Below are 13,156 nucleotides of genomic sequence, written 5' to 3' on the forward strand. Positions count from 1 at the left end.
TTTCAAAGCCTTTCAAGAAGTCAGATTAAATAAAGCGCACAAGAAGTGAAGCTTAATGGATATGATTCCCTCCTTCTGAAACATGATAGTTTTCAGCTCATAAAACACATATTTATAAAGAAGATTTTAAAAGACATGCACTCAAAGATCTTCCTAGCAAGAGGAATATGTATGTTTCATTCAAATATTGGCTGAAATTATAACTAAAGTGGAATGACATCTTTGTAACTTAATTTAAAAGGTTAAACATATTAAAATAATTTTTTCTTTCTCTCAGTGTAAGAAATATTTTTTTAAAAATATTTTTATTTATTTCTAGGAAAGAGAGAGACAGCGTGAGCAGGGGAGGGTCAGAGAGAGNAAAGGGAGGAGAAATCACTGAGGCCATCTACGTGGGAGAAATTTTAGCTCACTCATCAAACATATTTTATTTACAGAAACTTTATTAGTGGGCTGGAAACTGAAGTTTTGTTTAAAATTGTTTTGGTTCAATTTTAAAAAGTAAGCAAAATTTAAAAGAGTATAAATTGACCAAAATTGATATTTAGTAAAGATGTCTTAAAAATAGGATCTTCTAGGGGCGCCCGGGTGGCTTAGTCGGTTAAGCATCCGACTTTCGCTCAGGTCATGATCTCGCGGTTCGTGGGTTCGAGCCCCGCGTCGGGCTCTGTGCTAACTGCCAGCTCAGAGCCTGGAGCCTGTTTCCGAGTCTGTCACTCCCTCTCTCTCTGACCCTCCCCTGCTCACGCTGTCTCTCTCTCTCTCCCCTAGAAATAAATAAAACATTTAAAAAAATAATAAAAAAAATAAAAAAAATAGGATCTTCTATTGGAGTTTACAAAGTGACATGGTATTTCTTACAGAAAGACAATATAAAGGACATCTTAGAAAGAGAAGAAAATATCTCATTTGAAAACTAACTTATGCAATATAGATGCTTTTAAATTTCTGGCACTGTGGTTGAAGAATATTAACATGGATAGTAATGATGCTATTCGCACAAAATAGCCTGAATTATTTAACTCTGTTTTTAAAGGAGTTTAGGATCTTTTAAAGATATAAAATACACATTTTCCGAATGTCATAATTGAAAACCTATCCATCTATCTTAGTTACCTTAAAATTTTCTCAGTAAAAGTTAGGTAGTACCACCTAGTGGCCGAATGGCATTTTCGACACTGAAATGTTGACCAAGGAATGCTTTGGACAGACAGTGCAAATTAGGTGGCAAACTCCTTAGAATTAGTGACAGACGAATTAAATTAAAACCTTGGTTTGCGAGCATAAATCATTCCGGAAAACATGCATGTAATTCAAAGCACTCTTATATCAAAGCAAAATTTAAGAACCATTGTGATCATGTGACATTTGGTGTCATATACTAACTCGTGTTGCAAGACATCACTTGTTTATCGAGTTAAAATTTATTAGAAATGTTTGCTCGTCTTGCAGAACACTCACTGAACAAGTCACCCCTTATCCAAGGTTTTACTGTACTTTGTTGCTTCCCTAGTAATTTCTATAGTCTTGAGAGTATCACTTACTTTCCTATGTCGTGGTGTTCCCATCTGCAACATAATCAGGCTTGACAATAGGTATTCTGAAAACCCTCTAAATCTGTCACAAACATGCTCCCTAATAAACTCTACTTTATTTAAAAAACCTGTTTATTTAAAAAAAGTTTTAATGTTTATTTATTTTTGAGAGAGGGACAGAACGTGAGAGGAGGAGGGGCAGAGAGAGAGAGAGAGAGACACAGAATCTGAAGCAGGTTCCAGGCTCTGAGCTGTCAGCATAGATTATGTGGAGCTTCATCCCACAAGTCATGAGATCATGACCAAAGCCAAAGTTGGATGCTTAACCAACTGAGTCACCCAGGTGCCCCTCTCCTCTCTTTTCTTTTCTGTTTTTATTTTTGTAAAACCAGTATGCTTTTAAAAATAAAACTGTTCTGTAGTTCTGAAAACCTATTTCAATAAAAAATGTCCATTTCTTGAAAACCCATTAATTTCTATTTCTTTATTCAATGCCTGCCTGATTCATTTAAATCACATAACATTATCTAGGATGAGGTGTTTTTATCTCAATGATGTATGTTACCTTTACTGCCATTAGAATGCACGTATCGTTAGATGATATATATATATTTTTTAACATTTATTTATTATTGAGAAACAGAGACAGAGGGTGAGCAGGGGAGGGGCAGAGAGAAGGGGAGACACAGAATCTGAAGCAGGCTCCAGGCTCTGAGCTGTCAGCATAGAACCTGACGTAAGGCTCAAACCCACAAACTGCGAGATCATGACCCAAGCAGAAGTCAGACGCCCAACCGGCTAAGCCACCCAGGAGCCCCAAGATGATATTTTTATTTCCTTTTTCTTTCTTTCCTTCTTTTCTTTTTTTTTTGGGGGGGGGGGATACAGACAAAATAAGCAATACTTCTTTTTCTGGAAAAATATTTTTTAATCATTTTATAATGACTGAGTTGACAGACAAAAAGATAAATAAAACAGACTCTAATAATGAAAGTGATACTTAATCCACAAAATTCAAAGATAGGAAAAATAATTTCCACAAAGTTTCTACTTAAAGATCTTTACAAAATATTGCTTCATTTTTTGAAAAGCCATCTAAAGTCAACTCAGTCAACGATTCTCAAAATTGAGTGAAGGGCTCTTTTGCGGGGTGGGGAAGGCAGGGGATTAAAAATCTCCCTAGAGAGAAAAAAAGATGAAGTTTGAAAATAAACATTGCTTAGTCATACTTGTTTAATTTTACTCCATAGTCATTCAACAAATATGTATTGAGCACCTAATCTAAGCAGGCATGTTGTAGTCATAACATACAAATATATTTTGAAATTTCAAATGCCGCTAAAGGAGGCTGGGAGATATTTATAACTGTCAATTAAAAGCATGTGTAATGCAATGTTAAGAAATAGTGACTAGAGATTAGCTAATACTTACTCATTTTGATTTCAACCAATAATCGTTTTGAAGTTTTTGTTGTCTAATAGTGAAAAATTCCTTTGAAAGAAAGCATCATCTGGGTCTAGCGTACCTGTTCCAAGGAACATTACATCGTATTGGCCATCTTCTGCAACAACATGATCCACCACGATCTGGGTCAATCTGTAATCCACGTTGATCCGCTTGAATGTTGGTCCTCCCACAACTGGGTATACTGATTTAAACATCACAGGGTGCCGCTTTATGAAACTGATGACATCATCTGGAAAATCTCGGGTGGATTTTATCAGTGGGTCATAGGTTTTGCTTGGACACTGAAAAGAAATGAGAAGAGGAGTAAAGACACTGTCCACAGCTGAGAAATTTATATTTACTTATAATAAAGCTTTCAAGCTTTGTCATTAACAATATGAAAGGAATGGTCAACAGGATCAAGATGGAATCACGTGTACTTGTAAATAAACGCAGATTACCTTGAATATATTTAAATCCAGTTTTCTTTCTCAAAGATGTTTTGATGATTACAGTGTTATAACATTCATCAAAAAAAAAAAGAATGGAATTTTGTCATTTGAGACAACATGGGTGGGCCATGAGGACATTATGCTAAAATAAGTCAGACAGAGAAAGGCAAATACCATATGACGTCACTTATATGTGGAATCTTAAAAACGAAACACCAAACTCATAGATACAAGGAACAGATCCGTGGTTGGTTGCCAGAGACATATTTTTTCAAGATATGCAAACATCAAATCATCACTTTGCATACCTGAAACTAATATGTCAATTATACCTCAGTTAAATAACTGCATATATTTCAAGTCCTTTATCGATGCCCAGTTCGGCTTTTGCTTCTGAAATACTCTTTTCAGCTATACTGGCACATAGTATTTATACTACATAAATATAGTGAAAAATTGAAATCTCAATCCCAAGACCATTGTCTTTTCTTCCAAAACTTCTGACCTCCGAAAACTGAATGAATATAAAATCCCTATGCTAGATATTTCTGTTGTATTTTTATTTTGAACTGTTATCCTCTTGAACTAACTTCAGATCTCAAAAAGCAACTGTCTTTACTTGCTGGCTGGGGAAATGGCTAACGGTCACCAAAGGGAACCTAGTGAAACAGATTATCCTTGACTATACAAGCTTCTTAAAGTTTCTCAAAAAAAAAAAAAAAAAAAAAACTTCTAAACTATATCTAGTTTTCTGTGTTTTCTAAAGTTTCCTCAGTGAATTTGTTTCTTATGAAGATATTACTCTTTCCTATGATGATAGATGACATTTGAGTTGAAATAATTATGAAGAAAGTGATGTATAAACATGGGAATATATGAGAAACCATAATTTTTAATTTCTTTTATTCATTTAAGATTGCAGTGTTAAATTAAACCCATGATTATTAAGAATTAAATGGAACAAATCACCATGTCATAAAAATTACTTGTAAAAGAGCTTTACATCATAATTAGTTTTTTTATAACTGGTGTGAAAATTATACTGTGAATTATACAATTCTATATGTGCTGCCAAAGCGAGCACGTGAATTATACAATTCTAAAGCTCTTTCCCTAAAGGATCTGTGGAGAAACCATTCAGGGAATGTTTTACTTCTGTCTAAAATTGTCTCTTGTGTGCCTCTCAAATGTTGTTCACTAATTCAATACTTAGCATACCCTGCCCTCTGGTGGTAAAACACAAAAGTTCAAACTAGTACAACTAGAATGAATTTGATGTGCTTTTATCCAAATATAAAGAATTACTTTGCAATTCAGTTTTTCAAGCAAATATTTACCCTTCCACATGCCAAATTTATTTTATGAGTTCAGCATATTGTAATTCAGGAAGCTAACTCAGAGCAATTCTGCAGTTACAGTTGAATTCTTCCTTTGTTAGTTACAGCTAACATTCCTTTGAAATGGCGAACTTTGGCTCTAGGTTGCAGACATACAGAAGAAAACCTGAAGAAAGTGCTACTTTTTCCCTATTTTAATTTTTAGACAAGGTGGAAACACAATCCCTACTGAACTGAGCCATTTGTACCAGGCACTAATTAGAATCTTGCCATGGCTTCAAACTGTGCTTCTCACCCTCCTACACTGTTGGTGGGAATGTAAACTGGTGCAGCCCCTCTGGAAAACAGTGTGGAGGTTCCTCAGGAAACTAACAATAGAACTCCCCTATGACCCAGCAATAGCACTGCTAGGAATTTACCCAAGGGATACAGAAATGCTGATGCATAGGAGCACATGTACCCCAATGTTCATAGCAGCACTCTCCACAATAGCTAAAACATGGAAAGAGCCTAAGTGTCCATCAACAGATGAATGGATCAAGAAGATGTGGTTTATCTATACCATGGAATACTACATGGCAATGAGAAACAATGAAATCTGGCCATGTGTAGCAACATGGATGGACCTTGAGGGTGTTATGCTGAGCGAAATAAGTCAGGCAGAGAAGGACAAATATCATATGTTTGCACGTATAGGAGGATTAGGAGGAACTTGACTGAGGAACAAGGGGGAGAAGAAGGGCGGAAATGGTGGGGGAAAGGGAGAGAGGCAAACCATGAGAGACTCTTGAATGCTGACAAAAACTGAGGACTGATGGATGTGGGGGGGAGGGGGGATGGGCATGGAGGAGGGCACTTTGGGGATGAGTACTGAGTGTTATGTGGAAAATAATTTGACAATAAACTATTTGTAAAAATAAATAAATAAATAAATAAGTTAAACAATAAAAAAAAAAAAACAAAAAAACAAACTGTGCTTCTCAGATCCTGAAACTCCGGAGAGAGGGTCATCATTCTCAGGGATCTAAAGATATTGAATTTAGTCACAACATGTGATCCTGACCTCCAATTTTATAAGAATAAAATCATAATGTGTCACTAAATTAAAAGAAATATCGAAGAAGTTGTACTAAAAAATGTGTTACTGATTTTCCATTAGTCATGTAGGAATATTTCTTTTACATAAACTTTGCATGTCTTGTCTTTAAAAATTAATCTTTCCCTGAAATCTATTTATTTTTCCCAGGTCTGCACTAAAGAGGTGCAGAATATTAGCCATTTGGCAATTACTTAGCTTATTCTTAACTGGATGCTGGTCTAAAGACCTAAGTGTCTTTAGTCATTGTTTCTAGCACTTAGCCTTCAGACAAGTGGAATCTCTCAACTCGATAATGGAAGGAACCCTATATTAAATAGATTATGCTGCAACTCAAAATGGATGTGGAGCTCAAATGATACAAAGCCCTTGCCCAATTACAGGTTGCATGTTGGAGGCCCCACGAAAAGAGGCTATAGTGGGCTTATAGCTTATACTGCCTGCGGTGAAATCTGGTTGGTCTATCATTAAAATCAGAGCACAAGCATGATTTTGCTTGCATCACATTTTTGAAACAGCCCTCCAACTTAAGATTTTTTTTTCCTTTGCCTTTGCAGCTATAGTTATGCAAGTAGCCACATTTTCAAAAGAAATATCATGACATTCAAGCCAGTTCCTGATATCAAATTTTCAAATAATTAGAAATTTTAATATGAGAAAAGTATGGATGAATGAAGTGGGAACAATTTAGCCAAGAAGCAAACGTGACGTTTTTCCTCCTTGCTCACCTTTGACGGAAAGGTTTAAGTGTAATAAAATCAAAGAAAGAAGATGAGAAGGAAAACCTGGTTTCTATTGACTATTATAAAATGATCTTTGGAAATTTAATTTTTTTCTAAGGCAGCTTTTCCTGCTGGCATGCTGCCAGTGTTTGGATAAGATCTTTATCCGTTACGTTGCTATGCACCATCTCCGAGGCCTGCGTCTCCACACTGCTTTCACAAATGAAAGTGATTTGGTAGAGTTACTCCCTGAGGTTGAAGAGAGTACCATTTGAACCAAATATTGTTATTTTAGCACATTAAAAACAGTGAGGTTTTCCCTTTGATATCATATAGCTGTTAGGCACACAGATCTAAAAACCACTGGAAATGCCAAGCGACCTGAGCAGGTAGGAGAGTAGAGTAGGAAAGAAAAATGCTATAGAGGAAAAAGAGAAAGTGTGGGGGAATGGTACATCCAAAGTAAATGATCCTATCAATCCATTTCCTCCCCAAACCTTAGAGAATGTTCCTCTTGAAGCTAGGTATCTAGTTACATCTCAGATATTAAAAATTTAGTGAATTTCTCTCTGTATATATGTCCTTTTAATTTCTACTTATTAACACAGCCCATCTGACGATACGGTAGAGGGCCATTTATTTCTACTAGCTTTCTAACATTTGCCTGATTTCCACTACCCCAGCTCCTGTAGGAGATAAATAAGAGAACTTATCTGTGTCTCTACCTATGATGTTGAAGGACTCTTAAGATAGTTTAAAATTTCAGAAGGAAAAGAAAAAAACTGCTACCAAAAATTTTAAATGTGAGTATCTTGCTGGAAACAATACTGGCGCAAGAGTATTCGAGAAGAGGCTGCCCAGGCACATGGTGAAAGGAAAAGGGTGAGCCCCACAGCAGCGAGCCCAGGGCCGGCTGCACAGCTGGCTAGGTGTGACCATGTTGCCCTTGGCACATCTGTGTGTTTGCGTAGGGCCGTTAGCAGTGCAGTGGGAAGCAACGGATGAGAGGAGGAAAATGGTTTTTATCCAATGCGAGAACTTTGCCCCTTGGCAAGGCACCAGGCAGCTGTTCAAAGTTCCCCTCCCCCCACCCTCTGCTCCAGGCTGTTCTCTACAGATTGCACTTTCCTTTTAAACAGATCATAGGACTGACTAATGTGAGGAAAGACGTGGCACAAGGAAAGATTGAACCAGGCTTTCCTATTTAGCAAACTGGGAAAAATAAGCTAAATACGTAAAGGAAGTGTTTTATTTATAAAGTAAAAAAAATACATGCAATCTCTTTTTGTAACTATTTTTTTAAATTTATTTGTTTATTTTGAGAGAGAGAGAGAGAGAGAGAGTGGGAAGGGGAGGGGCAGATAGAGAGGGAAAGAGATTCCCAACTAGGCTCTGCACTATCAGAGCAGAGACTGATGCAGGGCTCGAACTCATGAGCCATGAGATCATGACCTGAGCTGAAACCAAGAGTCAGATGCTTAACCGACTGAGCCACCCAGGTGCCCTGAAAAAGAAATATAATTTCACTCTATCCTCCTGCTTATTCAGCTGAGTCAGTTTCTAACATATGGATCAGACAAGACTCTGTCTTCAGTATCAGAAGTAGAAAGTCCAGGGGTGCAAATATAGAGGTACATTTGTCTCTTTCTCTTTTCTTTTTTCTTTTTGTCTTTACACAACTAAACAGCAGCTTTATTGTTATATTTGAACCTTGAATATCCTGCTATGTTTAAAAGGTAAAACAACAACAACAACTCAAGTTTCCTCTTTATAGTTAGTTCAGTGTCTAATAGAGCGATAGGTCTTCTAGCATTTGAAGAAATGCATTTCCCAGGTGCAAATATTCACGCAAAATTTTATTTAGACTTGGCAAAATGAATTTTAACCTCTGGACTTAAAAAATGTCATAGTATGCTCCCCTGCTTGTACGAAGGTTGGGTTCTGCCTACTATAATTGAGTAGTACTTTTAAGACACTTTTGGATCATTTACTTTCAAAATTAAATAATTTAAGCTGAGCTTAATCTTGCCGGACACTTAAGAAACATACAGCTGTAGCTCCTTCTCTTTTTTAAGGCTTCCTTTCTTTTAGACGAATTCCTATACGAGAAAAAGGAAAAACCCACTGAACATAGTAAGTAGCTTGGCATAAAGAGAATGTTGTCCCCATGGTAAAGAATGACTTTAGCTTTTATTCACTCTAGAGAAAAATCTGTACGAAGAGTTGTACGTGATGGGGCTTCTTGTTAGGCAAAGATATGAAATATTATAAAAATAGTTGAAAAATTACTTCACATTAAAACAATGTTAATGTTAATGTTTTGTAGTGGGTTGGTTAAATTAAATAGCTAATTGATTAATAGATGGATAAAAAGAAAAAAATATTTTAAATTTTTCTGACGACCTAAATTCCTAAAATAGAATGGGTGAGGAGAGATGTTTATTCAGGGATTATTTGAGATTTAACAATTTTAGTCAAGGTTTTACAGGACCTGAGGGGTGATAAGGAACCAGGAGGTTAGTTGAGTAGATTTGATATTTCACGTGTCTTCAGTGCACTCATAGCAATGGAGTTAGAAGAGGGCCTATAACCAACTTGTTTTCCTCCTCGCCATAAAATGGTAACTTAGTTGGGAAATTCATGTGTGGGTTTCAACCTTTGAAAGTAAAGCAAAAACATTTTACAGCCAAAGCAGTCTTTCGGGGAAAGTGGAATTTAAAAATGATTTTCTTTTACATAATTAGCAGTTTAGAAATTGTCAAAAACTGGGGCGCCTGGGTGGCTTAGTCGGTTAAGCGTCAGACTTTCGCTTAGGTCATGATCTAGCGGTTCGTGGGTTCGAGCCCCGCGTCGGGCTCTGTGCTGACTGCCAGCTCAGAGCCTGGAGCCTGTTTCAGAGTCTGTGACTCCCTCTCTCTCTGACCCTCCCCTGCTCACGCTGTCTCTCTCTCTCTCCTAGAAATAAATAAAACATTAAAAAAAAATTAAAAAAAAAAGAAATTGTCAAAAACTATGCCAAAATGATTTGGGAATAGTGAAACAGACAGTTCTCAAATAGTTGAGCTTCAAAAACAAGTCCTTTCCACATTTTGGCTATGGTGACTACGACTGCAATGACCATGGGAATGCTAATCTCTTTTCCAGATCCTGATTTCAATTCTTTTGGAAAAATACTCAGAAGTGAGTTTGTCAGATCATATGCTGGTTCTATTATTTATACTGTAGATTGAAACAGTCTAGATGTCCATCACCTGATAAATGGGTAAAAAAAAAAAAGTGACATATAAACACAATGGAATACTATTCGGTTTTAGAAAGGAAATCCTTTAAAAGTGCCAATGTAGATGAATGAAGAGTACATAATGCTAAGTGAAGTAAGTTAGTCACAGAAGGTCAAAACTACAAGGGGCCTCTGGAGGCTCAGTTGGTTAAGCGTCCAACTTCGGCTCAGGTATGATCTCACAGTCTATGAGTTCAAGCCCTGCATTGGGTTCTGTGCTGACAGCTCAGAGCCTGGAGGCTGCTTCACATTCTGTGTCTCCCTTGCTCTCTGCCCCTCCCCCTCTCGTGCTCTGTCTGTCTCTGTCTCTCAAAAACGAATAAACTTAAAAAAAAAAAACCTACATACTTCCACTTATATACATATTCAATCTCATGAAACTCAAAGACAAAACTGGTTGCCAGAAGCTAGGGGGAGTGGAATGTAAGAAGTCACTTATTAATGGGTATATAATTTCAGTTATTCAGCATTCTAGAAGTTCTAGAGATCTGTTGCACAGCATTATCTACAGGCAATACAGTATTCATAAACTTAGAAATCTGTTAAAAGCATAGATCTCACATTAACTGTTCTTCCCATAAGAAGAAATTTTTTTTTTTAATGTTTTATTTATTTCTAGGAGAGAGAGAGAGACAGCGTGAGCAGGGGAGGGTCAGAGAGAGAGGGAGTCACAGACTGAAACAGGCTCCAGGCTCTGAGCTGGCAGTCAGCACAGAGCCCGACACGGGGCTCAAACCCACGAACCGCAAGATCATGACCCAAGCGAAAGTCGGACGCTTAACCGACTAAGCCACCCAGGCGCCCCAAGAAGAAATTTTTAAAGTACCTTCTCACCTCTTTGATAAGAGAATGGTTTAAAAACTGAAACTCACTTTCAAGTAAACATTTTTTAACGTTTGACAGTTAGGCATAAGTCATAAAATTACTTATCAGCATAGAATAAAACTACCAAGTAAACCCTTTAAAATAAGTCAAAAATCAAAAATGAAATCTGCCTTTAAAAACCTCCCTCAGATTCTGAGTTTTCGAGCAGCCTGCTACCTTTGGCCTGACCTCAGTTTGGTTTCCATTTTTGGCCCCTACTACTTGCTGTCTTGTGGATCCTGCCATATTTTATTGCATGTGCAACTTCTTATTCTCAAGGCCTAAAGTTCAATAACAATTGAAAAAAAATCCTGAACAAAATACGTTTGCTCAGAGATTCAGTGTGGACACCAGGGGGCAGGAGAACCCCTTGAAGAGAAAGGATTCTGTGAATGTATCCTTGTCATTCATGAGTTTCCAGGCTTACTGACCTTGTAGAGAGGAATGATATCATGGTAAGGCCAGGAGTTTAGGTCTCACTTTTTGTCAGAGGAAGTAAAGAATTCTGTCAAATACTAGAAAATTAAAGTAGTGGTGGCACTCTGAGAGTCCTAGTGTTTATTTCTCTCAGTGATAATGTCACTCCCTGCTGGGAGCACAACTTGAGAAGCCATCTGGGTAACAACATGAGTGAGGAAACGTAAACGCGAGGGAGGTTTTTCAAATAATCTATTTTAAAAGTTTTAAGTGTAAAGTGGCTTTCGGTAAAGATCCTGACATTTCGTAGCAAGCAAATTATTTAGCAATGCTTTTATTAAAGTAAAAGGGGTGTACCCTGAATTACAAGGAAAGAAATGACAAGCGCAATAAGGTTTCAAAACTGCATTATTATTTGTGCAGAGAGCAGATCAGTCTTGGGGGAAACAATGTGGGGTTCAGTTTGGTAATTCACTTTGATCTCATTGAAGGTAGAGTGCTGTGGAGGTTAACGGCATTTGATTTGGATTCGAGTCCAGCTAAATTTGATCTCAGTCTTATCCATGTCAGGACAAGAAAAAAGGCCACTTGTTACCAAAACTGTAAAGCAAAATAAATAGCTTCTCACAGTAATTATGATAGTTGCTTTTTTTTTTAATGTTTATTTATTTTTGAGAGAGAGTCAGAGTGCAAGTGGGAAGGGGCAGAGAGAGAGAGAGAGAGAGAAACACAGAATCTGAAGCAGGCTCCAGGCTCTGAGCTGTCAACACAGAGCCTGATGCAGGGCTCGAACTCACAAACTGCGAGCTCATGACTTGAGCCACAGTTGGAAGCTTAAATGAGCCACCCAGGGGCCCCAACTATAGTTGTTTTTATATCTCTACATTCTATAAAAAGGACGTAATCTTCCTGATCAACAAGAATGTTGTTCTGCTGGTCTTTCTGGAGTCTCTTTTTATCTCCTTTTCTAAAACTGGCCCTAGTTCAGGCTATGAGTAAAAATTTTCAGATCTTCCTAGACTTACAATGGGATTATGTTCCAATAAACCCATTGTAAGTTGAAAATATCATACAGTGAAAGTGCATTTATCACACCTAACCTACTCAACATCATAGCTTACCCTGGCTGAACTTCAATGTGCTAAGAACACTTAAATTCATCTACAGCTGGACATACTCCTCTAACATAACACAAAGCCTATTTTATGAAGAAGTGTTGAATATCTCAGTACTTCATTCAAAACTGTACTAAAGTGAAAAATGATTTTAAGTGAATGATTTGTTTAGCCTTGTGATGATGTGGTCTATTGGGAGCTCTTGCCTTTTGCCACGCTAAGCTTCACGAGCCCCTCGTACTGCATATGGCTAGCCCAGGAAGAGATCACAATTCAAAATTCTAAGTATAGTTTCTACTGAATGTGGATTCCTTTCTCACCATCATAACGTCTAAAAATCAAAAGTAAAAACTTCTTAAGTTGTGGACTGTCTGTAGTTACAAGATGTAGTTCTCAAAGCTTAGCTATAGATGAGAATGTGTTTACATAAAAAAGCACAGGAATTTCCCGAGGAATACTGATGTTGAGTAAGGATAAAGGAATAACTCTTAAATGCCACTTTCTTATGCCTGATACTATTTTTCCTTTTTTAAATTGTTAAAAAGAAGGACAGCTGGGTGGCTCAGCTGGTTAAGGGTCCAACTCTTGATCTCGGATCAGGTGATGATCTCCTGGTTTGTGAGACTGAGCTGACCATGGAAACTGCTTAAGATTCTCTCTCTTCCTCTCTCTCTGCCCCTCCCCTGCATGCATCTGTGTTCACTCTGTCTCAGTGAGCAAACAAATAAACAGACTCGTGTAGACATGGCTCAGAATGTGATCATCCAAGATACCTAACCCCATAACCCTAGTATGGTGAAATTTCCCCAGCCAGAATTCCCTCTGAATTTTAACTATCCTCTTCACAAAAAGCCCCAAATATATATAAGTTGAAATTCTACATAAATTCATT

General features: G+C 37.3%; 1 protein-coding gene across 1 annotated transcript in view; it reads right to left on the bottom strand.

Moving 5' to 3' along the window:
* SEMA3D (semaphorin 3D) overlaps positions 1-13,156 on the bottom strand; it is a 198,393-nt gene that overhangs the window by 26,268 nt on the left and 158,969 nt on the right. Inside the window, exon 12 of the mRNA XM_077761204.1 lies at positions 3,061-3,283. Within this exon, the coding sequence (XP_077617330.1) occupies positions 3,061-3,283 (223 nt within the window). The remainder of the gene's footprint in view (positions 1-3,060; positions 3,284-13,156) is intronic.

Source organism: Crocuta crocuta, unplaced genomic scaffold (genome assembly GCF_008692635.1).
Source record: "Crocuta crocuta isolate KB4526 unplaced genomic scaffold, BGI_CrCroc_1.0 scaffold476, whole genome shotgun sequence".
NCBI classification, from domain to species: Eukaryota; Metazoa; Chordata; class Mammalia; order Carnivora; family Hyaenidae; genus Crocuta; species Crocuta crocuta.